Here is a 27,474-nt window from a genome sequence, read left to right on the forward strand (position 1 = left end):
TCTGAAACCACAAAATGAAAATAAAAAATTAACTTGAATTTGGGGTGTATGTTTTGGCTATACTTAAGCACAATAACAAATTAATGAAACCTCAAGGCTACCTAGGCATTCTAAGGTTAATCTTATCCTCTTGCTATGATGCTCCAAAATCCTTAAAAGAAAGGAAGGACTGAATTAAATTGTAAGAGAAAAAAATTCTAGAAAAACAGATCTTTTGAAAACAAGAAATATACTTGAGAGTATTGCTTCTCCAAAGGTAAACAGCTGAATTTTTAAGAACCATACAGGATACTACCCTGGCTGCAGTGGCGAGGAGAAAGGGTCCTTGACTTACTACTGACTTGTGCTGCACACGGGCTGGGGATGTTAGTAAAGGCAGGGCCAAAAACTGAACGCGCTGCGGGAGTAACGGAAACCGCTCACTCTGGAGAGGCATTTGTACATGTGCACAACAAAAAGTGACAGACTTTGAGAGAAAAGGCGGAGGTCAAGCAGGTCCCGAACTGGGGAGTTTAAAAGAACTTCAGGTAATGCTTTTTTAAAGAAAGAAAGAAAAAAGAGCTGGAAGGTGGGATGGGCTTAACAGTTAGACTGACCATAAGGTAAATAATCCCCTCACATAGGTTTAAAAAACAAGTTCTGATGACTTGCTGATAATTAGCATTTCCCATCAATGTTATTTTCAGATTTTAGTCACTTGCCTGAATCCAGAATTTAAACATGGAAAGCAATTAAGTTAAAAGAAATTTTCACCATATGGGACTTGTTTTTTCCCGACCTCTGCACGTATTACTCCTCTTGTGTCACATGCTTCTACCCCCAAAACACCCACTTTATTTTTAAAGAACCAACTCAAATATCCCTTTCTCCGTGAGGCCTTCTTGATTGCCACAATTCCTTTGTTCAGCATGTTTGTACCACCCTATTACCGCTAAGATATGTAACAATTACTTTTGCACATGCCCCATCTCCCCAAAAGAGCTTCCTGAAGGATGCAATGGACTGAATGTTCATGTTCCCTCGAATTCATGGTGAAATCCTAACGTCCAATGTGCGGGTATTCAGAGCCACGTGGGGCCTCTGGGAAGTGAGGAGGTCATGAAAAGTAGAGTCCTCGTGAATGGGACGAGTGCCCCTAAAAAGGGACTCAGGTGAGCTCTCCTCTTTCCAGCATGGCAGGGTGAGGGTGCAAGGAGCCGGCAATGTGCAACCAGGAAGACACAGTCTCCCCAGACACTGACCCTACTGGCAGCCAGAGTTTGAACCTCCCAGTGCCAGAACTGTAAAAAATAAATTTCTGTTGTTCTCAACCACCCAGTCTATGGTAGTTTGTCGTAACAGCCCCAACTGAGACAAAGGAAGAAGTCAAAATCCTTTTAGCTTTTTCTTCCCAGGGACCAGAACATAATGTACATTCCGCAAATTTCTGGACTGAATGATTAGTTGGTTCCCAAAGTTAACAAACATTACACTCTGAAAGTAAAGCCTGCTTAAGTGCACAACACCTAAACTATTTAGAGGATACTCAGCACAGTGGTGAAAAACATGAACACTGGGGTGAGACAGACTTGGATTTAAATCCTAGTTCTGCCACGTGTGATACTAAGGCCAATGGGACGAGTGTGCCTCAGTTTCCTCAGCTATAAAATGGGGATAATTATGGTATGAAAAGCATCAGATTAGAAGAATGAAATGAGACCGTGCTCTTAAAGTGCTTCTCAGTGTGTGGCACAGAGTAAGTCCTTGGAAAGTCACCTCCATCATCTCCCAGGCCATGTCTAGAAACATACAGGGACATCTTGTTGTTGTCGTCACAGTGACTGGGGGCAGTACAGCAGTGAGCATCCTGTCCAAAATGCCAAGGGTGTCCCCACTGGGAATACCTAGCTAATGTCTGAATTGTTTGACTTAGCAATCCGAAACTGTATTAGAGAGGAAAGAGCCACTTACAGTTCCTGTACTATCATCTGCTCTTTCTCTAGGTTTCTGCTTTTGGGGAGAAAGAAGAGAAATCATTTCCTTTTTCATTTGCTGAAGAACCTTCTTAAGTTCAGCATTTTCCATTAGGATTTGTTTCTGACGATATTCATAATCATTCAAGAGAATTTTATACATTTCATCTTCATTCCTGAGAAAGAAACTGTCAGTATGAAAATGCAGTTACAGAAAGAAAATGCTGATGAAATGTATCAATTTAAATTGGACCTTACCTGGCCTCAGTTTTACCCGTCCTCCAGGAGCCTCTTTTTCCATCGGCTCTCCCCACATAATTTAAAACTTCCATAGCTACAAACATGAACATGCAAAACAAAACCAATTCTTACCATACATATGTTTAAGTGTATAAAACCCTAGCACACTCTATACACACTGGAGACATAAGTCAACCTGGTATAGATTAGGATTTGGGCTCAAACAGCCCAGATTTCAAGTTCCAGTTCTCCATCACTGATAAGCCCTGAGACCTTAACCAGTTATTTAACTACTAATGTATTGATGAAGAAACAATACAGAGGGAATGATGAAAGTATCTACCCAAAAGTTGTTGTGAACAGTAAAAGAAGTTGTTAAAACAGTTAAAGTACTTGTAAATATTATTTTATTATCATTATTAACTTTATCATTGGGGCTGGCAAACTCCGGCCTGCAGGCCAGCTGCCTGATTTTCTAAATAAAGTTTTATTAGAACACTGCCACACCATTTGTTTATATAGTTTCATGCTACAAGTGCAGGGATGGAAAGTTGTGACCAAAGACTACAGACCCCACAAACCTGAACATATTTACTATTAGAATCTTTACAGAAAAAGCCTGCCAAGCCCTGTGTTGTCATCATCATCAAAGGAGTCAAGGCCCCTGTGTATTAATTTCTCTTCTATCCCAGGGGGATGGATGCAGTTGGCATTAGAAGGAAGTAAGATGACACTAAGTTACTGTAATTTTAGACTTGATGAAATCATTATGAGCCTGTCACTTCCAGTTAGGTATGGACTAGGAAACAAACCAGACTCCCATAAAATAAGGGCTCTGTTACCAGAGTTCCATCTTTAATAAACTTCTCTAAGGTGTTACATTTTATACTTCCAGCATTTCATCCTGCTCTGTATATAATTCATGAATGAACACGAGGTTAACCAATGAAATTTAAATTTGATTACCTACAGATTTTCCAACCTTGTCTTAATTGCTTATTACACTTTCATTTTTCAGGAATTTTTAAAAGAAGATAGCTGACTAACTGCAAGAGCTCTGCTGTACAGATGAGCAGTGAGGCAGCCAACACCGAGCGGCCTGCTGACAGCCTGCGACATGGGCTCAGCAGTTGTTGTGTCAGCAAGTCCGACCAAGCTCAGCTTTGGAAACCGCAGCTCAGGGCATTACCGTACAAGGCAGTTAGGGTCCACCTGGAAACCACTGTTCGATAAATCAGTGCATAGATTTCCTGTGCCGCATCTTCCCAGGCCAGCAAAACCATATCTGCGTGGCCCTGGTCGTGTGTGTGTGTGTGTTTCTACTTTTTCATCTATGTGATTTCCCTGAAATTATGGACATACTTGGATGAAGTTGCCAAATGATTTTCAAAAGAATGACACAAGAAAAAAGTACACCTTATGAACAAACATAAGCATAACATTCACAGTCCATCTTTCAGACTGGTTGCTTCAAAAATGCACAGCCACACTTATTAGAAGGAACTGATGTAAATGATTTGGTCAGATGAATAATTTTATGAAGTCAATTCTAAAATCACACTTGTTTTGATATTCAGAAACTCATAGTGATTTTTCATATGATCAGTTCTTGGCTATGGAAGATCAGAATATCCCCTGGCTTAGTTTTTCCTCTGTGGAAGTACAACAGTCATATTAAAAAGAAATGTAACTCTTACATGCAACAAAGGAAGCGAAATTATTATTTTTCACTAATGAGTTATCTCGATTTCTAGTTTATATGGATACACACCATCCACAAACAATTGCATAAAGCATAAAAATACTTCATGAGGTATTCTGCTCCAACTACTGACATTTATTTCTTAGCATATTAGCTTATTTGTTTATTTTCCTCTATCTTAACCAGTTGTTTCTTACCTATTTTTTTATCCTTCTTGTTCATAACAAGCTGATGTAGACGTTCCTTTAATTTATTATATTCACGTTCTTTTCTCTTCATATCATGATTATATTGAGTAGCTCGACTTGCGATGATATTTTGTAATTTTTGTACCTGAAAAAAGCATTTTCCATCAAATGAATCCCTTTATGATTGATAACCCCAGTTAAAATTTGTAAATTCAAAAAAGAAAAGAAGTACTAGCATTCACCTCCTCATAAAATAATTTATTTTAGGATTATTCTTCCTTCTCAATAACCACTGGAAATCACTTTTTAAAGTATCATTAAGTGAATCACAAAGTTTTTATTTTTTAATTCTGAAATTTCTAGAGCCAACTTCCTAAATTATTTTTCTACCACTTTTATGCTACATGTAGACTCTGATCACTTAGAAACCAGAAACTTGTGCAGAAGTATTAAAGTGATTCAAGCTCCGTCTGAAACAAGAATTAATCTGACCACCTGTAGTGACTTCCTTACACTACTGACTGAATCACTTTATTCCTTATCAATCTGTGACAAATTAGCCACAGCACGTCACAGCACATACACAGGTTTGCTTTTATCTGATCATAAACAGTTCTCAAATTAGAGTAAGTCCATACAGCAGACAGAATCCAACTCAAATATTTGCCGAGTACCTACCATACGTCAGGCCCTACAGCTCAAGGTTTAGATCCACTGTGGCTTCTCAGGCAGCCCTTGACAGGAAGTGTGTTCTAGTCTATACAAACATTTCTAATCTCTGCTGGAGATGACCATGTTTAACTTAATTCTTACTAAAGATTAACTATATTCAAATCACTTAGGTGTAATCTGCAGATCATGTCAAAATTTTCTGTGAAGTAACTCAAGGAAATGCACAAGCAACCTTGCAGTTTAATTAAGATATTTCACTATCCACTAACTACATTACTAAATAGTCAAAATATGACAAAACAATCTGTCTAAATCACTATAAAATCATTAAAGAAATAAGCTCCCCTAAAAGTCCTTAATTATAGTTCAAAAAACACATATACACACTGAACATAAATATATTTTTATTGGTTATCACATGGTCAGGGATCAAACTGCAGAGCAGTAAGAACATAATGGTTTCTCCTTATAGAAATTAAAAAATCGTAATTTCAAACACATTAACTCTATAGATCCAAATACTAACTAGCCATTGTAGCAGAAATGAGATTAAAATTATGATGTCTTTAATAATCAGAAATAAGATTTTTAAATGTGAATTGCTTTTTTTCCCCCTAAACAATAACTCTTGTGTCCATTTAGTCAAGTAATTAATTGTTTGATAGGATGAACAATGTCAGTATTTAATACAGAGAAAGAAGAGGCATGCCAGATTTAAGTATAGGTATGGCAGAGAATAAAAGATCTGCATTTAAAGCACCCTTGTGCCTGAGAAAAAGTGACAATGCACTGGAGTCCAGGACAGACAGTAGAGGACACCGGCTGTCACAAGCTATGGACCAATATACTAAGCCCCATGAATCCACCTGGGGCAGGGGGTGCCAGGGAGAGCTCCTGATCTCAGTTAAATATGCTGCAATGCTGTACACAGAGGTCCACCATACCAGTTTGACAAAGGATGAATTAATGTTCTTGTTTTAAAGTGGGGTACGGTCACATCAAACAAACAAAAAAAATTTTATTTAAACTTCATCTTCAATAACTGATAACCCACCTCATCTTTTTCATTTTTCAGTAGCTGATGCAAATTCCGGTTCTTGCACTGTAACTGTCTGTCTCTTTCCTGAAGCCCAATCATTTCTCTCCTGGAGGTTTCCAGTTGTTCCTAGAACATCCACATGCAACTGTGATTAAAGTTAACACAGGACTCGGAGCAAATGAATTCTTCAAAGATTAGTAAAAACAACATACACATACTAGGGTTTCTTAGCTAAAACTGCAGTATTTAATGGCACACAAAATGTTTACTTAAAACAATTATTATAAGACAATACTATAAATTTATAAATTTATTTAAGTTTAAATATAACATTTTAATTTATTAAAATACCAACATTTTTATGTTTATGCAAATGGGTTTCAAAGTGGAGCCCTAGAAAGGCTCTTCACTTATTCCAGTGATGCTTCCACTGGACACTTTTTAAATTTCCTTTTAGGAGTTTTTAACACTTCTATGGTACACTCTTTGAGAAAGAACCAAAGTGATACGGAGCTAAGTCTAAAGAAGACGTGTGACCAAGCAGAGCAGCAACCCTTTAGGTCAGAAAGGGTGGGACTCCAGCACGACCCTCGTTCTCCCTTCCAAGTGCTGAGCTCTGAAGATTTTTTCCCAGAGAGGAATAGCAGCATTGCTGGAATCAGTATGAGATAAGATGTTCATTTTGAATACATTCCACACATTTTCTGAGGAAATGTGCCAAGTTCTGCATGAGGCCATTGGCATATTTTTAAAATCCTCTTATCTTTATAAAATATAAAAACCACTCAAATTACGCCATAACTGACCACAAATAACAACTTGGACAATCCCTGTAACAATGGACCTCAAGAAGATTTAGGAATTTAGAAAATTTAGGAATATACCTTGGATAACTCTAAAGGTGTCAGAATTTTTGGCACCCTCTTCTTCGGAGTGTTTGTGACTTCCTATCATGCCAGACCATTTGGAATGACTGAACTTAAAGGCACTGGGCCAGTTGCTATGTCCCATATATGTCAAATCAGATTCACTCTGAGTGATGATCAACACTTTACTTGAACTCCCCATCAGCCCTGCAAATCTATACACCCCCCCTCCATCACTCATCTCATACCATCACCCCTGTAAACTTGAGACCGAGACCAGGTCGGTCTCTTAAATTCATGACTCTCTTATTCCCCAAATTCAATTTTTCATAAAATTCTACCCATTTTACCTCCCAAGTTTGCTTCCTATTTCACTTTTTCTATCTCCACTAGCACGACCTTAGTTCAAATCCAAAATCTCTCTGGCTTTGGCAGCTGCTAAGGCCTCCTAACAGCTGTCCTTTCCACCAAGCCTTCTGGGCTCCCCGCCTCCGTCCCAAATACAAATCTGTACCTTCACCATAGTTTCTCCACCCTACTGCCAGGTTGATGTTTACATGACGCCCATGATGCCTTCCTCTCGCTTACAATCCTTGGTGCCTTTGTGTGTCTGCACAATGCCTCTCACATCCTCGGACGCCTGGGGCCCAGCCTCACCTCTATCGCTCTTCATCATCATCATTCATTTCAGCCCCTACAGAGCGACTGACTATTTTCTGGAAGTCAAATGCTCTCTCATACCTCTATGCTTTAAACGGGTTATATACCCTCTGCCTAGAATGTCTTTTCCAAACATTAGCAAATTTCTATTTACTCCTCAGATCTGAGATCAAGTGTTAACTCTCTGTGAAGCCTCCTCTTACCTCCCACACCAAGAACAACTAACGAAGCAAGTAATTATGGTTCGATGTATCTCCTTCCACTAGACTACAATCTTGAGAGCTGGGACTGGGGTTCAGTCCTCTGTGAAACCCAGTGCACCTGGCACAAAAATACTTAATAAATTTTGCTCAATGAATTGAATGAATCATATACTAGATCTAGAAGCTCTTCAAGGACAGATCGGCAACTTTTGCCACTGAACACACATTTCTGTCCAGAGAAAAATACCGGATTTTGGCCTAGGTCCAGGTTTCCTGGAAAACATTCTATACTCTGGGCTGTCCTAATAAGCAACCACACTTTGGAAGGAAAGGCTAAACAGGCCTGGATTACCAATATCATTCAGCCAAGGTTACCCACATACAAAAAGTTTTAATGCAGAACTGCGGCCTTCAGGGGCTTACAACTCTGAATCAGTCTAACTCACAAGACCCTCCATAGGTCTCTCTGATTAAGATTAAAGTATCATCCACAACTCACAGCCTTTTTATAACTTGGAGGCCACTAACTACCCCCTCCAGCCCACCACAGTTACCCCCTCAGGAATAACCTCTATCCTTTAGGCATTGTAGGATGTATAAAAACCTAAAAATATTAAAGAGAAAACACTGTTATCACTTGGCTTAGCTTATGAGACAGTTAGCTTACTGAAATACAGGTCGACATGCAATTTCTACCTTAAGTTTTGCATAGCAGTTCTGTAGATGGTCCATATCACTTCCCAGTTTCAGATTCTGTGTTTCTACATTTTCCTGAGCTAGAAGATTCTTCCGCTGAAGTACAAGTAGCTCATTCATACAATTTAAAACAGCAACTATATTTAATTCTCTCTTTGTGTCTTTACCTTTGGATTCTTCATACAATGAAGGAAAACCGAAAGTAGTCAATTCCTGGTAGGAGAAAATGTTTTCCTCAAAGTTGGTTACCACATGACTTAGTATAGAAACAAAAGATAGAAATCTTTTCTCAGAAATAATGAACACTATCCTGAGTTAAGAAAATTGTAAATATCCCAAAGGACAAAGAACTGAGAGAACTGGGCTCTTTTTAGCCTCTGCTCTACAAGTGCCTGTGTCCTGGGGCCAGGCACTTAGTACATCAGTAAAATAAGGGAGAGACTCCTGGTGGAGAAGTCCCTAGAGTGATGTGGAGGCCAACCTGCTCCTGACAAACACGTTTACCATGTATCCAGACTAAATGATCACCACGGTTCTTTGCCTATCTAGTTATGTTACATAACAGGCCAATACATAACAACATATGTGTGCTTGACAAGTATTTTTCTCGTAACTTTGATATGTGCTATTATATAACATGATTTATGCTATTGCTTCTCACACACAAAAAATTTTTTACCTGATCAAGGTATGAAATACTTTGTTCAATATTCTCTTCTGTGCAGAAGGCACTGAAAAAACTGTGCACATTTTTTGATAAAGGTATTGAAGAACATAGCACTTGCTGTGAGTATAAACTTGATGGAGACATCTTTGTTTCTGAGGTATATTGACAGATATTTTTGCTTTCTGAAAGAATAAAAGGCATTTTACTCATACAATTTATAAAACATATGCAAAGCAAACTATCTCCATTACCAAAGATCTTGAATTATATAAATATTTTAAAGTATTTTCAAATTAAGACAAAGCTGTTTTTTGCATGAAAACTACTTAAAGTTGACCCTTGAACAACACAGGGGTTAGGGGCACCGACTCCTCATGCAGTGGAAAATCTGTGTATCGCTTTTTTTTTTTTAAGATTTATTTGACAGAGAGAGAAAGCACGTGCACAAGCAGGGGGAGGGGCAGAGCAAGGAGGAGAAGCAGGCTCCCCGTTGAGCAAGGAGCCCTATGCAGGGCTCGATCCCAGGACCCTGAGATCATGACCTGAGCCCAAGGCAGCCCCTTAACCGACTGAGCCACCCAGGCGCCCCCTTGTGTATCCCTTCTGACTTCCACAAAACTTAACTACTAATAGCCTACTGATGACCAGAAGCCTTACCAGTAACAAACAGTTGATAAACACATATTCTGTATGTTATATGTATCACATTAGTATATTCTTACAATAAAGCAAGCTAGGGAGAAAATCATAAGAGAAAATACATTTACAGGACTGTACTACATTTATCAAAAAAAATCCGTGTATAAGTGGACCCACACAGTTCAAACCCATGTTATTCGAGTCAACTGTACTTTTTTTCAAAAAGATACAACTATAAAGTGCCCTTAGTAGGCATGTTAAGCTACAATATACTACCTTAACTTATAGTATTTCAGACTTATAAAAATAACAGACAAAAACCACCTGAGTCAAAGGTTATGGATTAAAGGAATAAATCGCAGCAACGTATTGATGTACCCAATAAATTTATTTCAAATGCATAAACATTCCTCTCCAAAATAATAACAATCAAACCCATCATCTATCAAAGGCACTGGACCCCACTAATTATGGCACAATTCTTAGCTTTCCCAGATAAACTTTCTGAAAATAAAAATTAGATATTTTACAACTATTTATGTCTCTCTCTAGTCACATCTTCGATATTTGTGGTAATTATTTATAGTTTCATTTAAAAATTCCCCTTTACAATTACTGCTTTAGTCTACCCTTATTTTAGACCGTTACCTGAAGACAGATCTGGGTCTGTAACAGTCATCCACTCTCCCATAGCAGTCACCAGGGCCGGGCTACCTGAGGAACCAGTTCAGCGGCTAAACATTTAGTCCAGCTGCTGTCACTCTTCTATGTAGGCATCTCCTTAAAAAGCAAATTGTAAAACAGTAACATTTAACTAAAAATATAAAAGCAAATATAAAATCCATGTGTAAAAAGAAGGATTTTGCATTATTTATTTCCATACACTCCCATACGGAACATGGTAGAGCTCAACAATAACCCTGTGCATGTGTGCGTGCACGCGCATGTGTTTAAGGATCAGGAGTAAAGGGTTAACAAGTTCTACCAAGGCATTCACATTACTTCATTTGCAAAGTACATGATACATGATTTGACTCACAACATAAATCTAAGGTACAGCATTGTACTAAGTAATAATGATTTCTATATTAAATCCTCTAAAATAAAGTACAAAGTATTTATACATACAGATAAGAGGATGAAAAACTTCTTAGCTAACATTTTCATTTTTTGTTTTTACTAACTATATTAGCAAAAAGAAATTTTAATTACTCTTCCCAATGTTGGCACAGATGTAGAAAAAAGCATACTTCCATACACCGCTCTCCAGAAAGATCACATCAATTCATACTACCACCAGCAATTTGGCAATATGTATCACATCTTACAAATGAAATAAATTTTGACCCAGAAATACCACTTATAACATTTTATTGTAATAAAATAATGATTTGTGCTTGCTTTGGCAACACATAGACTAAAATTGGAACAACACAGAGAAGATTAGCATGGCCCTGCACAAGGATGACATGCAAATTTGTGAAGCATTCCCTATTTTTGCATATGGAATTTAAGAACCAAAACAGATGAACATAGGGGGGAAAAAGAGAGGCAAACCATCAAACAGACTCTTAACTGTAGAGAACAAACTGAGAGTTGCTGGAGGAAGGTGGGGGGGGATGGGTTAAATGGATGATCGGTATTAAAGAGAGCACTTGTGATGAATCACTAAATTCTACACCTGAAATTAATATTGCACTGTATGTTAACTGGAATTTAAATAAAAACTTGGAAAAGAAAAAAATGATTTGTATAAAAATTCATCTACACATTGTTCTTGATAACATCAAAAAACTGGAAATAGCTTATATGCTCCACAGGAGACTGGTTAAATGACACATTTATACAACAGAACACCTTTAAACACAACCACATGGAATTAAGGTGGTTAACAAATACATATGAATGAAGGGGACTAAGTGTAAGAACCTTTCATGTAACTGTTTCACATACATTTTCAGCCTCCCATCATGTTTCCACTTTTTTATAGAGAAAATGGAAGAAATGAGTATTTCTCCAGCATAAAAAATTCAAATGAACTTATGACAACTGGGAATTGATTTCAAGGTCAGGGATAGAAGGCGGAGTGATGACTAGAGGCAAACTGGAGAACACATGCCACCGCTTTGGACACCTGCTTCTCAGCTACAATAAACTGCGGCCAAAAGAGAAAGCAGGTCGTGTGTTGCCATCTTTCCATCTTTCAAGGGATGTTGGAATTCTGGATTTTTATGTGAAATCTCGAAATGCGTAAACGTGAGAAGCTACTTAAAAAGATTATGCAAGGTATCCTGTGGGAAGGGGGCGTGACTGGGAGGAGGATGTGAGAGAGCCTTTTGCATCGTGATCTGAGAAAAGGCTGCACAAGCCACCAAGTTGTACACTTAAGATCCGGGCACTTGACTGGGTGTAAGTTACCCTTCTAACAACATTTTTTAAGACGCCAAATCAAATGTGTCTTTAGGCCAGATCTGGACTGTGAATCAGAGTTCACAACTCCTATTATGAATATTTTAAGATTGTGGAGAAATAGGGACACCTGGGTGGCTCAGCTGGTTAAGCGTCTGCCTTCGGCTCAGGAGATGATCCCAAAGGTCCAGCACCTGCATCGCATCATCAGGCTCCCTGCTCGGTGGGGGAGTCGGCTTCTCCCTCTCCTCCCCCCCCCTTATCCCCCACCTACCCCCGCTCCCGCTCTCTCTCTCACTCACTCCCTCTCTCAAATAAATAATCTTTAAAAAAAAAGATTGTGGAGAAATATTCATAATGTAATACTGAAGTGAGATGAAAATTTTCATTCATTCAATATATTTTTAATTGTGCTATACATGCCAGGCACACTCTTCTAGGCACAAGGGAGGCCCTGCCCTCAAGTTCACATGCTAGTGGGGGTGGAAATAGATAACTAAGCAATAAATTAACATAACAGAGTGTGATGAGGACTATAAAGAAAACAAAACACAGTAACATGAGAGTACTGGTGCGAGGGTATCCAGATTCACCAAGGAAGGCTGCACCGGGACACTGAGACCTAAATGATATACAGTCAACCACAAGATGATCAGTGACCAGAGCAGCCCAGGCAGAGGAAACAGCAGGTACAAAGACCCAAGATGGAAACGAACTTGGTAAATACGAAAACCATGAAGAATCCCAGTACCTCTGAAGCACAGTACACAAGGAGAGAGGGTAGGAAGCTGGATTTTCTCTAAGTTGCAACGAAAAGCTATTGAAGGAGTTTAGGCAGGAAAGCCAACAGGATCTTCTTCAGGCTTTGAAAAAGATCCCTTCAGCTACTCTACGCTCTGTGAGTATATTAGAGGTGGGCGACAGTGGGAGGCTGGAAGATACCAGGCCACTGCAACTAGGCAAGACCAGTTCTACACTACAGCTAGAACAGCAGGAGTAGACACAGGTGGATAAATCAGGGATGGGTTCTGGAGATAGAACCTTCAGGACTTGAAGATGGAATGAAATATGGGCAAAAGAGAAGTCAAGGATGATTCCTAGGTCATACAGCAGCCTACAATATCCTAATGGAAATGATGCTATGTGTTGTAGTACATGTTAGAGTGTCTCACACACACAGGGGGCTGCCAAGTCTGGCGCGGAGTTTTGCTATTTTTCTACTCAGGTGCCTTGCTAAGAGCAACTTGAACTATTCTGCACTTTCCCCTGTCCTTATATGGGTGCCTTCAGCAACAGGATGAGCAGGATAAAAGTTCAGTCTGCACCAAGACAAGACAATGATTTTACTTTTCGCTTCCAGAGATAGTAGCCATAAACAAAACAAGATCCAAGGGACAATAAACCCATCTACTCTAACCCAGCTCTGCTTTGGGTAAGTTACTTAACCCTTCCAAGCCCTGGTTTCCTCACTGGTAAACTGCCATAATAATGACTCTTACTTCACAGTTTCCCCAGAGGATTAAGTGAGATGATGCACATAAAGAAGTATTCAGCACACATGGCCTGGCATATGGGGCACACGGAATTAATATTAGTTGTCTTCATCATCGCCATCATCATCATTATCTGGATACAGATCTGTTTGGAATAAATGACAGGATTCCAAAACCTGTAACAAAAGGCACTGTTGCTCTTAATAAAAGTTGAACACCTTAGAAAATTGGGAGACAGATATCCTCATAAAAACACACTAGGCAGTGGGATTAATTCTTTGTAATTGTTAGGTTGAGGGGAGGGACAGGATCAGAAGAAAAAGGCACTTTTCCAAGCAAGCCCTTCTTGTTCCTGTTTTTTTAAAATAAGACACAACACTGCCTTAAGTGCCTTTCTCCTCATACAGAAAGATCAAACACCAAAATGTCTACTATACATCCATTCTTTAAAGTTGTAATTTCAGTCAGTTATTCTTCCTCTATGAATTTAGCTCTCCAGCATCTACGGGTTCAGACAGTGAATTGTTCCCTGCCCTGTTATTTAGAATAACAAAAAACAACCAATTGATATTTAGGTCTAGTTAAATGTTCACAATGAAAACCAAAACTCCACTTTGAAGCACTACGAAACAAAGAAGTTACCAACAGAGTATGATTTCACACAATCTCACAGTTTCTATGTATTCTCTTCTGTTCAATGATGCACCAAATTATACACTAGGAGGTTTGTGATAAGAGTTACCCAATCAGACTCTTAATCAATATACAAACCGAAACCAAGAGACTAATTTAAGCAAGTTATCCTATTCTAGCTCAACCACAGTCAAATTTCATTGGTGAAGGTTACAAACTATTTTATAAAGATATTATTTATAAAGATATCAGTATTAATTTCAAAAGAAAAACGGTAACAGAAGAATCTCTGCTTCGCATAAACCTAATACCGTCACAAGTACATTTCAACTTGAAAGCTTCAAAAGCAGCCAAGAAGGACTCCATTACAGCTCAGTGCTGGAGGGGCGCCTGGGTGGCTCAGTCGGTTAAAGCTGAGTGCTGGAGCACACAATGAAGTTCCATATTATATATAGATTAATCAAGTCAGAGCAAAGCATTAGATAGTAGACCATGAGCATCCATGACAAGTCATACAAGAACAAACTTGGTTATAACTAGCATTGTTATTACAGTTTCATTACAGAAGAAGAAAGGGAAGAAGCTGACAGTAAATCATGTTTTGGTTCAAGTAATCTGTAACCCCCATTTCTCTCTCTATGCCATTGGTTAGGGAAGCTGTCCAGATTCCAAGAGAGGACAAATTCATGAGTGAATTTTATGAGCAAAACCTGAAGATTAAACAATTTAGCCACCCTGTCAAAGATTGTTGAGGATTAACCCTGAAATAACTTAAAGAAAAAACATCTATAAAGTAACCCATAAGAATTCTTCCTCCTAATCTTTAAGTCAGAGAGACATGGTTTTATTCCTTCCTGGTGGATAACATGTATATAGGCACCTAATACACTTCCTTGATTCCAAGTATTTCTCAATGTACATTCCAGTAAGTCAGTCTCCATAACAGAAAATCTTACTAATTGCAGTAACACTGCAATAATTTCAGTAAAAATGTCACCTTACTACTTCTGAGGAACTACTTTGGCTTCCCTAATATGTTGCCATATCTCAGGTGTAAATAAGCAAGGGTACTGTGTGGTCTTTCCTGGGTAAAATGATTACGCAGACCTTAAGAATTATCTAACAGCATGTTCTAGGTTAGAATCCTGACAGAAAATGGGGAACTAGTGAGACATTTGACCTTAATATAATTGTACCCTTTCTGAAATGAAGATTTTAATAAAGTTTCATAAGTCTATCATTCTTCATGTCAAAGCACTTTCTTTCATATATATTTACCTATATTATAGACAGAAAACTTGGGCTTAGGGGAGCTAACAGGATTGCCTGAGGCCACATTTCTAATTGGCGGTGAAGCCTGGACACAAATCTGTCTTCAAAAATGCTTTTTTCACTCCATCACCATGTAACCTTTCTACACTGTTCACACAAACCTCTATAGAGTTAAAAGGAGAATAAAAAAGATTTCCATCAAGTTTCTTTAAGAGAACGAGTCCCATAGTTCACCTGAAATTATTCCACTCAGAGCATACAATCCTTAAAGGAACTTACCTACTACTTATATTGAGGCATACTTGTAAACTTCTCTGCTACGCCACAAACAGCTTTTTTCTCACTTAGAAACGCTTTGCTTTGAAAAGGTTTAAAAACAATTCTCAGAAATGAGATCAGTTCTATTGAAAGTTTAATGAGGGTGAAATAACTCATCTTACCATTTTAATACAACATCAAAACTCAAAGTTTATAGATGTTCAGTAAAAACATTTGTGATTCAGGTTACTTACACCTGTTTTTCTTTTTTTCTTTTTTCCATCAGAAAAGTTCCTTGGCTGGTTATTGCTCTTCCTTTTATCCAAAAAACTCAAGGGGTCTTAAGGTCTCAATATACAATGATCACTTGTAAAATCTGGGGGGAAGGCAACCTCTAAGATGGCTCCCAATTATCCCTGTTACCTGGCGTACAACACCTGTGGGCGCCTCTACTCCTTGGCTGTGGGCTGCATTTAGCGGCTAGCTTCTAAAAGTAGACTACAGCAAGAGGTAAAAGGGATTTCTCTTCCAAATTCAGGTGATTAAGAGGCGTGACTTCCGTTTGGGATCCCTTATCACTCACTGTCTCTCTGATCCCTGTCACGAGAGGCTGGTGTGGCAAGGTTAACTGATGTCTCCAGCCAACAGCCAGTGAGGCCCTGGAGGCTGCCCAGCGCCACAGGAGTGAGTTTAGAAGTACTCTCCCCCAGTCAAACCTTGATGACTACCACCTTGGCCAACACCTTGATCACCACCCTAGTGAGAGATCCTGAGCCACAGGCACCCACACAAGCCGCACCCAGATGCCTGACTGACAGAAATTGGAAAATAAATGCTTGGTGTTTTAAGCTGCGAAGTTTTGGAGTAATTTGTTATGCAGCAATAGATAACTAATACAAGTTTTTAAAATATATATATATATATATATACACATTTCTGAGTCCCTTCCGTAATTTACCTGTCTCTAGCTGAAACGTAACTAAAGTGACACCATACACTACAAGTGCAACAATCAGCTTTATGACAATATCACCCAGCGGTACAATTAATCACTCCGTATTACTAGAGGGAGATGCCTCCCCCACTCGTTTATGAACTTCTACAGGAAGTTACGAGCTTTCCTACAGGGTAGGGATCTTTGTTGTATCAGTGCCTGAAACAAAGCAGATGCTCAGTAAATATTTATAAAATGAACTGCCTCCTGCACACGGCCCACCCGCCTCCAGGCTGTGCTTTCCCCTTTCACCTAACTCAAAACTTTACGCTTCCCCAAGCCCAGAACAAGAACCACCATCAGCCCCTCCACACAGGCTCTCTCGGTTCTCTGTTTACGGATTTGTTTCATCGTTCCTAGCTAGACTCTCACACACTGCAAGTTTCACACTCCTGTCTTCCCTCCACTAATCTGAACAGAACGAGACTCAATAACTGATGACAAATCCACACGTTCACTCCAGCAAGCAAAGCTGGATAAAGGAAAACAGCAATGGAAAAGAGGCCAAAGATGTGAGTCCTCTGGAGAAAAGTATTACTCTCTTCATCTCCTAAATCTCTAACATATCTACCAACTGAATGAGAGTTCAGCAGAAACATAAGTAGTATCTTGATTACAAGATTTCCTTCACACAGTACAATATTTTAAGTATTCTTTTCAAGTTCACTTGAAATTCAAACTTGAGAAGGCACAACTGCCTACCTAATCAGCATTCTAAAACTTCAATCAAGTGTCAGAAAATAATAGCTCTTCATTATACAGGGAAGCAGTAACATTATGCCATCTAGGTTTCTAAATATTGCACAGGATTTGTCACAAACAGCTAACGACTAAAGTCTTGGCTAAAATCTCACAAAGTTAGACTTACCAAATTGTCAGGCTAAGAAAATAAAATTACTAAAACTCAATCTTTAAATATTATTCCTAGCTTACAAATGCAGTCATAAAAATTAAAAATTGTTATCCGCATATTTTAAATAGATGTTATTACTCTCAAAAAGCAAATACATGATTGGGCGCCTGGGTGGCTCAGTTGGTTAAGCGGCTGCCTTCGGCTCAGGTCATGATCCTGGAGTCCCTGGATCGAGTCCCGCATCGGGCTCCCTGCTCGGCGGGGAGTCTGCTTCTCCCTCTGACCCTTCCCCTTCTCATGTGCTCTCTCTCATTCTCTCTCTCTCAAATAAATAAATAAAATCTTTAAAAAAAAAAAAGCAAATACATGATTATTTAAAAATTTAATACCACCATCTGTATTATTGTTCCAAAGGAGACTACAGATTTTAATTCCATTATAAATACTTCTGCTGCCCCACACAAAACCATTCAGGTGTGCACATCAATGTAGAAACACACTAATTGAACTTCTTAGAAAATCTACCTTTTACAAATTTAAAATCTAAATGAATTCATCTGAGTGGCAGAATTTAATAGTGTACTTTCCCACAGAAACAAACTCCTCATAACTTAAATTTGAATAAATATCCAAATGGCTGAAACGCGAAAAGCGGCACTGCCTCCACCACCTGCCCCTCTGGCTGAGTCTGCGGCTCCGGGGACTGACACGCGGGAGTACAGCGCGCTCCGCGCAAGGCGCACAGGCCTCAGCCACACAGGCCGGGGTCCCGTCGTGACCGGCTCTCCCGGGAAATGGGGTGACACCGTCTTCTTTGGAGGGTGGTTGTGGGAACGTAATGAGGTCACAGGGGAAAACTAAGCACCGCACACCTGGCAGAGAGGGAAATGATGTAACAAACATGTGCCAGATGCTGCTCTCAACACTTTACGTATATTATGAAGCCGATCCTCACAACAATCCTACGTTATCTCCTTTTTACAGATGAGGACATCGAGGCACAGAAAGGCTACCGCCCCCTCCCCAGACTCGAGAGCCCATCCTCTTAACCAACACACGCTGCTGCCGCCACAGATGAGAGGCTGGGGAACCAGTCCTCCTCCCAGGGATCCTTAGCGGCCACCGCTCACTAACCGGTACCTCCAGCTGGGCCAGGACCACACGAGATCGCGTGAAGACAGAGATGACGGTAAAACACTGCATGTGCATCCCTTTGGGTTGAGGATACAATCCCATGAAGCTCCAGGCCACAACCTGCCATTAGAAAGCCACCCTCTTAGTAGCTTTGGGAGCTGTATTTTCAACTTCTGACACACACCCTGGAAGCCACCGTTGCCGCAGTATGAGAAACAGGATGCTCTAATGGTTAAAAGCACAGGACCCAGAGTCAGACCACCTGGTTTCAAACCCCAGTTCCACCACCCACAAATGAAGTGGCCCTGAACAGAAATCTCTGGACTTCATTTTCCTCATTTGCAAAAGGAGAGTAAAAACAGTCTTTAGTCTCAAAGGATTATCATATGACTAAGTAACACACTGAGTTTTAAAATTTATTTAATAACCTTATTAAGTAGGTTTATGCATGTGCAGGGTTTAACACAGGGTCTTGGGTACATGGCAAGTTATCAATAAATGTTAGCTGCTATTATTTTAGTAACTTGGAAAGATTTCATGATATTTTGTTAACTAAAAAACTTGCAGAACAATATCTAACACGACCTTATTTGGTCTTCAAAAAAAGCCCAAACCATAGGAGTATATAAATATAGGTATAAATTCTGCTCTATAAACACAGAAGTTTGTATAAGAACAGAAAAAACTAGAAAAAAAACCCCAACCTGTGAGGAAAAAAGGGACTTTATCTCTTTATGTATTCACCCACACACACAGATAATTACGGGTAATCCTTACTTTTTGTATCTCCCAAATTTTCTGTTAAGTGAATGTACTTTTCTTACAGTGAGAAAAAAAAAAAATCCATGTTTTTAAAAGGCAATTACAGTGATAAGCAGCAGCAATGGGCATGAACAGCATCACTCTCAAACACCAAAATTAATGGCAGAATGGCATAAGTAACATAAAATACAAAATATTTATTTCCAGATTAATCAATCAATCCGCAGTATTTTAATGCACAAAAGCAAGCAGCTCTGTTGGGCAAATTTCTAACCGGCTCTCTGGTTAGAAATTATACGAATGTCCCAAAGCTACTCAGATAACCAATTATGTAAGGGCAACAGAACTTTAGCAGAGGTCAGTAGTTTGTAGTTTTAGATGGCAATCTAGCAGTCTACAAAAATTTGCAATCCATAAATCTTTCCGCTAATCAATTATACTTCTAGGCATCTCTTACTACATATTCTGTCACACGAATGAGCAAGCAAATTGTAATGGCAAGGAACTGGAAACAATCTAAATGTCCATCAACAAACAGTTAAAAGCCAATACTGATAGTAGAGCCAAAACATGGGCTACTTTGGGATTATTAAGGCAGATCTGCATGTATAGCAAGGAAAAAAAACAAGTTATGGATAATAAGAATAGTATGATCACCATTTTTCTTTAAAATCGAACTATCTAAAAACTACCTGAATTTAGGAGAAAGGTCTAGAAAAGTTACAAACTGTTACCACCATGACAATCCTGTGGAATGAGATCCACAGATGTCTATTATCTGTTTTTTACATTTCTCATAGGGAGGGGTGGACCTTACCTATATTCACTTCTTCAGTAGTACATTTTGATATAGCTGGAGTGTTTTAGGAGCATGGATTATTTTGTAAAATTCTTAGAGCCAGTGGATTCATGCAGAATGAATGAGATAATGTGTGTGGAAACACTCCCACCTCAATCCCAGATAGTAGCACCCCTACCCTTTAGTGGAAATACCAACTTAAGACAAATGATAAATTCTTTCCACCAATGAATTACACTTCTAGCACCATTCCCACATATTCACGCATACAAGTAAGCAAAGGTGATGCAGTCTTTACACTGATGCCCTGCTTTGTCGGAGCATATCTGTGGGGATCCAGCCCATCAGGGAAGACTCACCACCCCTCCCCCCCCCCCCCCCCCAAACCCCACTGCTGTGAAGAGGAAAGACAGAAAGAGTACTGGCAGATCTGGCAAAGGGGGACTGTCCCTCTGGCTTAATTATAATGTAAACTTGGTAGGAGAAAAGAGGGGAGAGACTGACTTTGATTTTTAACTATTAAGATTCTTTCCAAAAAAGAATGTTCTTATTCTATCGGCCTTCTATAACTCAAGCAACTAGTAAGGTGTATTTCTCTCCTTCAGGAGAGCAGCTGATGAAGTTACACAGGTATGTATTTAGAGTTATGCCACACCATCTGATATTTCATTGTACACTGACTTTCTATTGCTAATGTTTTCATCTGTTTTGGTCGTGGCTCCCCAAAAGAATTGTTAGTTGTTGTTTTGCTTTGTTTTTGAGGGTACTGTCACTTCAGGGAAGGTCCACAGGAGGATAGTGAAAGAGCACAAGACCAGGTGTCAGGGGCAAAGGTTCTCAGGGCCACTTCTATGATTTACTGAGCAACCCTGAGCTCCGCACCATTTCTCTGGTTTTGAGTTTCCACATCTATAAAATAAGGAGGTTGAACTAGATGATCTTTAAAGAATTTTTAGTCTACTATCTGTTTTTTACATTTCTCATGGGACTTAATATGGAATTGAGTAGAGCTATTCGTATCAAAATGTCTTCTTTACATTTTTATAACAATGTGCACACATGGTCTTCACAACCATTTGTTTAGCAAATGAAATTCTACCAAATTCTAACAATAATGATTTATTAAGCATAAACCATTTATGAGGAAAAATTTAAAGCATTTTACGTGTATTAACTCGTTTAATCTCACAAAGGCCCAAAGAGTTACCCGCCCCCATTACAGATGACAAAACTGAGACCCAGAGAGCTTTCTTGCCCGAGGTCACACAGCTAGAATGTGACAAAGCCAAGATTCAAACCCAAGTAGTCCAACACATTTAACCGATTACACCCTGCAGTCTTTACCGTAGGAGAGGAGGGAATACACAGTATGTGAGCTGCTTTTCAAACTGAACACACACACAGGTACTCACTTTTCTACCAAGTCACCTTGAGATGAAATTACAATCAGAAAGTAATTTCAACTGAGTGACTGGGATGTGAACTATGTAAGAGCAGACAAACATTAAATGTTATAGCAATTCAAAAAGATTATTTTTGAAAAATCTAGCGAATACAGATGTCAAATTGCCAGGCTTTCCCCGAACTGCCATTCCCTTCTGTTTGTGCTTCCAAGTGGATCTCGCTGTAATGAAACTTCTCTTCCACCACCTAAACGGAGCCCCTGGTCAGCAGGCCTGGCATCGTATTCTTTGTACTCTGCTTTGCCATGAGGTATCATAAATGACCCATGGTGGCATCCAGTCAAATGTTCGCTGAATAAATGTCAACTAGGTTCAATGACATATTAGTGTGAGGTATACTACTTTGATAGACAAGAATCCACACTTAAGCCATGCTGCATCTTAGAAGGGCTTTCAATTCAATCTTGATTGGTGCCAGCTCAGAGAAGCAGCAAGGGGTCCTAAGTATATGAATCAAGAGCATGACAATTTATAGATAGTACACCAATTTCAAATTCTTCCAGTGTACATGTAGGAAAGCATCATATTCTTATAAGAGGATTAAGAACAAAAAAGAAACACTGTTTTAACATCTACCTTACTTTTTAAGGTTGAAAGTCAGCTAAGAAGTCCAAGTAAAAAAAGTTACCAGTCGTTGGTATTTTATTCCTGAATGTATTAAAGACCATGGAAAGAACAACAAGAACAACAAAAACCCCACCATAACTCATGAATTTGTAATAGTGTAATCATGTATCTGTAGTAGCTTTTTCAATGATTCAGCCCAAATTCAATCATCGGTTATAGTTCTCAAATTGTGGTCCCAGGACCAGTGGCATCAATAGTACCTAGGAAATTGTTAAAAATGCAAATTCTCCAGGCACCTGGGTGGTTCAGTCAGTTAAGCTTCCGACTTCAGCTCAGGTCATGATCTCAAATAAAATCTGTCTCTCTCAAATAAAATCTTTAAAAAAATGCAAATTCTCAAGTCCCACTCCAGGTCTAAAGATTCAGAAACTCTGGGAGTGGGACCCACAAATCAGTGTTTTAACAGAACCTCCATGAGGTTCTGATGCATCAAATTTGAGATCATGGCTATACTCTATAGAATGTGCTTCAGTAGAAGTTAATATTCTATTTATGCAGTTTAGAATATGGAATACCAAAAGGAATTCTTACTTAAGGGTGCTAAAGAATGGATTTCAGGAATAATGTAAGTGTTCCAGAGTACTAAATGAGGGTTGAAAATAACAGTCCTAGAGAATGTCTGGCTAAGGCTTACTAAACCTTGGAGGGTGGGAGAACCTTTGAAAAACAAATTTGGCAGGTGAGATTCATATATCCTATTCACCCACTCTACAACCTAGCAGGTCCATGTCTAGGTATAAATCTAAGAGGAACTCTTGCATCTATGCGCCAAGAGGCATGAACATAAACGGTGGCACTCTTGACAGGAGCCAAGGAACACAAGAGCATAACCCTGGAAGCAACCCAAACACCCATCAACAGGAGAATGAATAACCTGTGGCATACATGCAAAACGGAATACCGTGCAGCAATCAGAAAACTGCAGTGGCACACAATCTAGAGGAATGTCAGCAAATACTAAGTGGATGAATTTCAGGATTATAATAAGTGAAAAGCGCCTCAGAAGACAGGGCATGTAACATAGGTGTTAATTGTGTATGTGTTTGGAAAACTCATAGACGCAATAAAACTATGTTTTAAAAGATACCAAGGGAATAATGGATATAGATTCGGTAAACAAGGGGTGCCTGGGTGGCTCAGTCAGTTGAGTGACTGACTCTTGATTTCAGCTCAGGTTTTGATTTCAGCGTCAGGCTATCGAGCCTCGCATCGGGCTCTGCACTCAGCATGGAGTCTGCTTGTCCCTCTCCTTCTGCTCCTCTCCCAACTCTCTCTCTCTCTCAAATACATAAAATCTTAAAAAAAAAAAGTCAGTAAACAGTTGCCTCAGGTGAGACAAATAGAGCAAAGGATTGGTCGCATCCATATGGTCACACAGAGATTACTGTTAAGGTCCCAGCTTATGTTAGGTAGTATTTAGTATTAAAACTAAATAAATACATCAGTTATGAGAATGTGTTCTAAGGCAAGCAATATAACTAACTCTTTGTACCTGAAGTCCTTTATTTTTTTTTTAAATATAGGGCTGCCTGGGTGGCTCAGTCAGGTAAGCGTCCGACTCTTGATCTCATTTCAGGTCTTGATCTCAGGGTCATGAGTTCAAGTCCCGCGTTGGGCTCCATGTGGAGCCTACATTAAAAAAATAAAATAAAAAATAAGGGGCGCCTGGGTGGCTCAGTCAAGTAAGCAGCTGCCTTTGGCTCAGGTCATGATCTCAGGGTTCTGGGTCTGAGCCCCACATTGGGCTCCCTGCTTGGCGGGGAGTCTGCTTCTCCCTCTCCCACTGCTCTTAACCCCCCGTTGTGTGTGCATGCTGTCTCAAAATCTTTTAAAAAACAAAAAATAAATTATATATATATATATATATATATATATATATATATATATATACACAATATATACACACATACACACACTGTTCCTCAAATATGTCAAATACTTCTAAATTCTACCCAGTCTTGGCTATGAGACACTAAGAGCCCTGGGTCCTCAGCCTGACAACTGCCAAGGTAGGGGTTAAACTGTTTTGGGTCACAGAATCCAACCCCAGTGACTCTCCTCCCCTAAAAGTGCAAAAAACAAGTAGTTTTGGCTATAGTTTCAGAGGCTCTATGAAGCCATTCAGACCTACACAGGATCCATGGATAAGGAGTGAAGAATTGGAACTCCTGTACTAGTTAATTACAAGAAACTGGTGGAAGAGAACAACTCTCAGGTGATGTGGGTCATCAGCTATGTCATCCTTACAATGGCCCCAGAAAGGAGGAGACAGAACACTATTTTATTGATGGAAGAATCTGAGACTCAGAGAGACTAAGTAACTTGCCCAGTTACAAACCTGGGGGGCAGGAATAAAAGCGCAGCTATTTAATAATATGGAAGGTAAGAATAAAAACTAGCTATTTATGATTCCAAAGTCTCACAGATCCTGGCCTTCTCTTGACTCTCAACAAGTATCCCAAGTAAATGATATAAATTCTGTGGGCCCAACTCTTCATTATAAAGTAACACAGCTGATGATGGGTTGTATTTATTGATGATTTCTAGGATGTCTTCTGGAGTTTATATTCTAGATCTTATGTGCAAGGAAACTTCTAAAACTTGGATACAGAATAAAAGAATAATGTTAAAGGTGCCAACTTTTAGATAGGAAAGTATAGACAAGCAAATAATCTACTGGCAAAGGACTGACACACTCATGACTGGGATCTTTATAACCTGGACTAACTTTCAGATAAAAAGCATATGCAATGGCTGGTACCCATCTTGGATTGTAAGTAGCTACTGGCCACTCGTTAAACTCTATACATGATTTTAAATTCATATATAGTGCTATGATTTCTTTAGAGCAATACTCTTCTAGCAATCTCCTCCCAACTTGATGTTTCCAAAACATTAAGGTTCCATTTTCAGCAGCCCTGGCACAAAAATATTATACCTAACTAGGCAATTAATGGTCAGGGCCTGGGTGATGGACTTAGCCATGACAATGAGAATTGTGAAGGACAGATAAATACTTCAGAAGTTGGATTGACAAACACGATGACTAGTATACAAAAGGGAGGCATTTATTCTCTCACGTAAAAATCAGTCTTTGGTACTAGACAGAGAACAGAGTCACTTAGATAAAGAGAACAGGGGAGTAAGGTGAATAAAATAGGGTTTGGTTAAGTATGTGGTGATAATGAGCTCAGTGCAGAACTTGCTGCGTTTAGAGAAGCCCTCATAAGACATTCAAATAGGGATAAACTCTAGGGCTTGGAGATCAAAAGACATCAGGGCAGAATTAGGAGTGATCAGCATATGTGGTAGTTGAATCTATACAGAAAAAAGAGGCAGCAGAAAGAACCCCAAAGAACATCAACATGCAGCAGGTGAGTGAGGGGGACCTAGATATAAGAGATAAAAACCGGGGTGGGGGGGCCCAGGGAAAAGAAACTATTGGGGGGGGTGATGAACAGCAGCAAATGCCATGAAAGAGCGAGATGGGAACAGAAAAATATGGTGGATGTGGCCATTAGTGACTTTATGACAAAGCTGAACAGTAAAAATGAAAATCAGATTTTAGAAAAGTGATCAGCAAGTAAGAAAAGGAGACAATAAATCATGTGCTCACGAAGCTTAGTTTCACAGAATGTGAAAATGGACCTGTTTAAATGTAGAAAGGCTTAGTTTATTAGATGCTCACGTATCCACTAGCACCTCAAAAAAAAAAAAAATCCTGTCCTTATTTCCTATTCAATTATAGCATTTTTATATCAAATAGAAATAATATTAAATACCCGATAAATGTAAGTTATTTTTCCAGGCACCATTCAGGATATTAACATATTTTCTTATTTAATCACAACCCTATGAAGTAGGTATTATTATTCCTAACTTACAAATGAGACTAAGGCACAGAGAAGATAATGTCCAATAGTAAGGTGCCCAAGATTGCTTAGCTAATAGTAAGACAGTCAAAACCAAAATTTGACTCAGCAGAGTTAGAGGGAGGGAGGGCAATGTGGGAAGCAAGAGTTAACCTGAGAACTGTGAATATTACTGGCTACCTGTAGTTTAATTTCTACTTAAGAACTTCTTTTTAACTTGGGAAAGATAGTTTGTGGCTTTTCTCATCTCAGAATCCTACACTGCTGGAACCTGACTTTTTTTTTAATGGCCCTTAGGACACTTAGATTCTGTACTGCATTATAATTTTGTTATTTCTCTTACCGCATGGCAAGTTGCTTGAAAATGGAGCTGTATCTTACTTATCTTTGTATCCCTATTCCCCCAATCCTAAAAGTAAAACATGCTCAATAAAGGTTGGTTGTATGAGTAATCATTTCTGTTTTCCTCAAGTTTCTGGGGGCTTCAATAAAATATTTTTCAAATATTTAATTGCTGAGTAGGGCTGATGTCTCTCAGAAGCTACTTAGACCATCCATGCTCAGAACATTTTCAGATTATTCAAATTACTGATTTGGTGGAAATACCCTTCTAAAAATCAAATATAATTCCCCCTGGATAATACCATTTAAAGGTTCCCTAGCACTTAGGGTGGTCAAATGTCACAGCCCTGTTCTCTAACCTTATCACTCACACACCCCACCTGGCTCCAACAACCAATCCACCAGGACTTCCTCAATCGTATACTGGGCAGAACCAGACACCATGCACTTACCAGGTGAACTCCTTCTCTTCTGTCAAGACACAGCTGAAATTCTCCTTTCTAAAGCCTTCTCACATTTGCAATTTTCATTTTCTATTTTTGCTCTCTCCCTTACTACACTGTTAATTTCCTAAAAACAAACTCCTCAAGGCAACACTCATCTTTTTTCTCTTCAGGTCTGGCAAGGAGCAGCTCTGTTAGTGTTTATTAAAGCATAATTCAGCACATCTGCTGGTACTAGGCATACGACTGACCCACTACCAAAAGTAAAGATTTCAGGTTGTTCTCCATTAGCAATAAAGAATGGTGCACTTCTCTATTCTATCTCATCTCATTAACTTGCGAATTCAAGATTAACATGTACCTTCATTACCAGCTAATCATAATCACCATCACCAAAGACACAAAAAAGGCCATCGGAGGATCAAAACCCTTTGTGTCCTGAGCAAATGGTCAAACCAGTAAGACATATTTGCAACTACTGTAAAAAATACCCCCGAAAAATCACTTGAAAAGCTTTGGAATGCCTCCAATTTAAGGATGGGAAATGAATTAAAATCACACAATTTGGGGGCAGTATCTCTCACCTTTTAATCTGT

The 27,474-nt window shown here is 39.2% G+C and overlaps 1 protein-coding gene and 1 non-coding gene across 2 annotated transcripts in view; one reads left to right on the plus strand and one right to left on the minus strand.

The window, feature by feature from the left end:
* The window catches only part of LOC110580381 (SSX family member 2 interacting protein), a 41,800-nt gene that overhangs the window by 12,334 nt on the left and 1,992 nt on the right, over positions 1-27,474 (minus strand). The window contains exons 2-8 of the mRNA XM_021690064.2: positions 10,173-10,304; positions 8,898-9,067; positions 8,219-8,431; positions 5,809-5,919; positions 4,092-4,227; positions 2,211-2,286; positions 1,951-2,128 (exon numbers count right to left, since the gene is read on the minus strand). Coding sequence (XP_021545739.1) covers positions 1,951-2,128; positions 2,211-2,286; positions 4,092-4,227; positions 5,809-5,919; positions 8,219-8,431; positions 8,898-9,067; positions 10,173-10,215 — 927 coding nt within the window. The 5' untranslated portion in view covers positions 10,216-10,304. The remainder of the gene's footprint in view (positions 1-1,950; positions 2,129-2,210; positions 2,287-4,091; positions 4,228-5,808; positions 5,920-8,218; positions 8,432-8,897; positions 9,068-10,172; positions 10,305-27,474) is intronic.
* LOC123324657 lies at positions 10,918-11,023 on the plus strand. The gene has a single exon (XR_006539934.1). It is a non-coding gene; the product is annotated as a U6 spliceosomal RNA (small nuclear RNA).

This window comes from Neomonachus schauinslandi, chromosome 4, assembly GCF_002201575.2.
Source record: "Neomonachus schauinslandi chromosome 4, ASM220157v2, whole genome shotgun sequence".
NCBI classification, from domain to species: domain Eukaryota; kingdom Metazoa; phylum Chordata; class Mammalia; order Carnivora; family Phocidae; genus Neomonachus; species Neomonachus schauinslandi.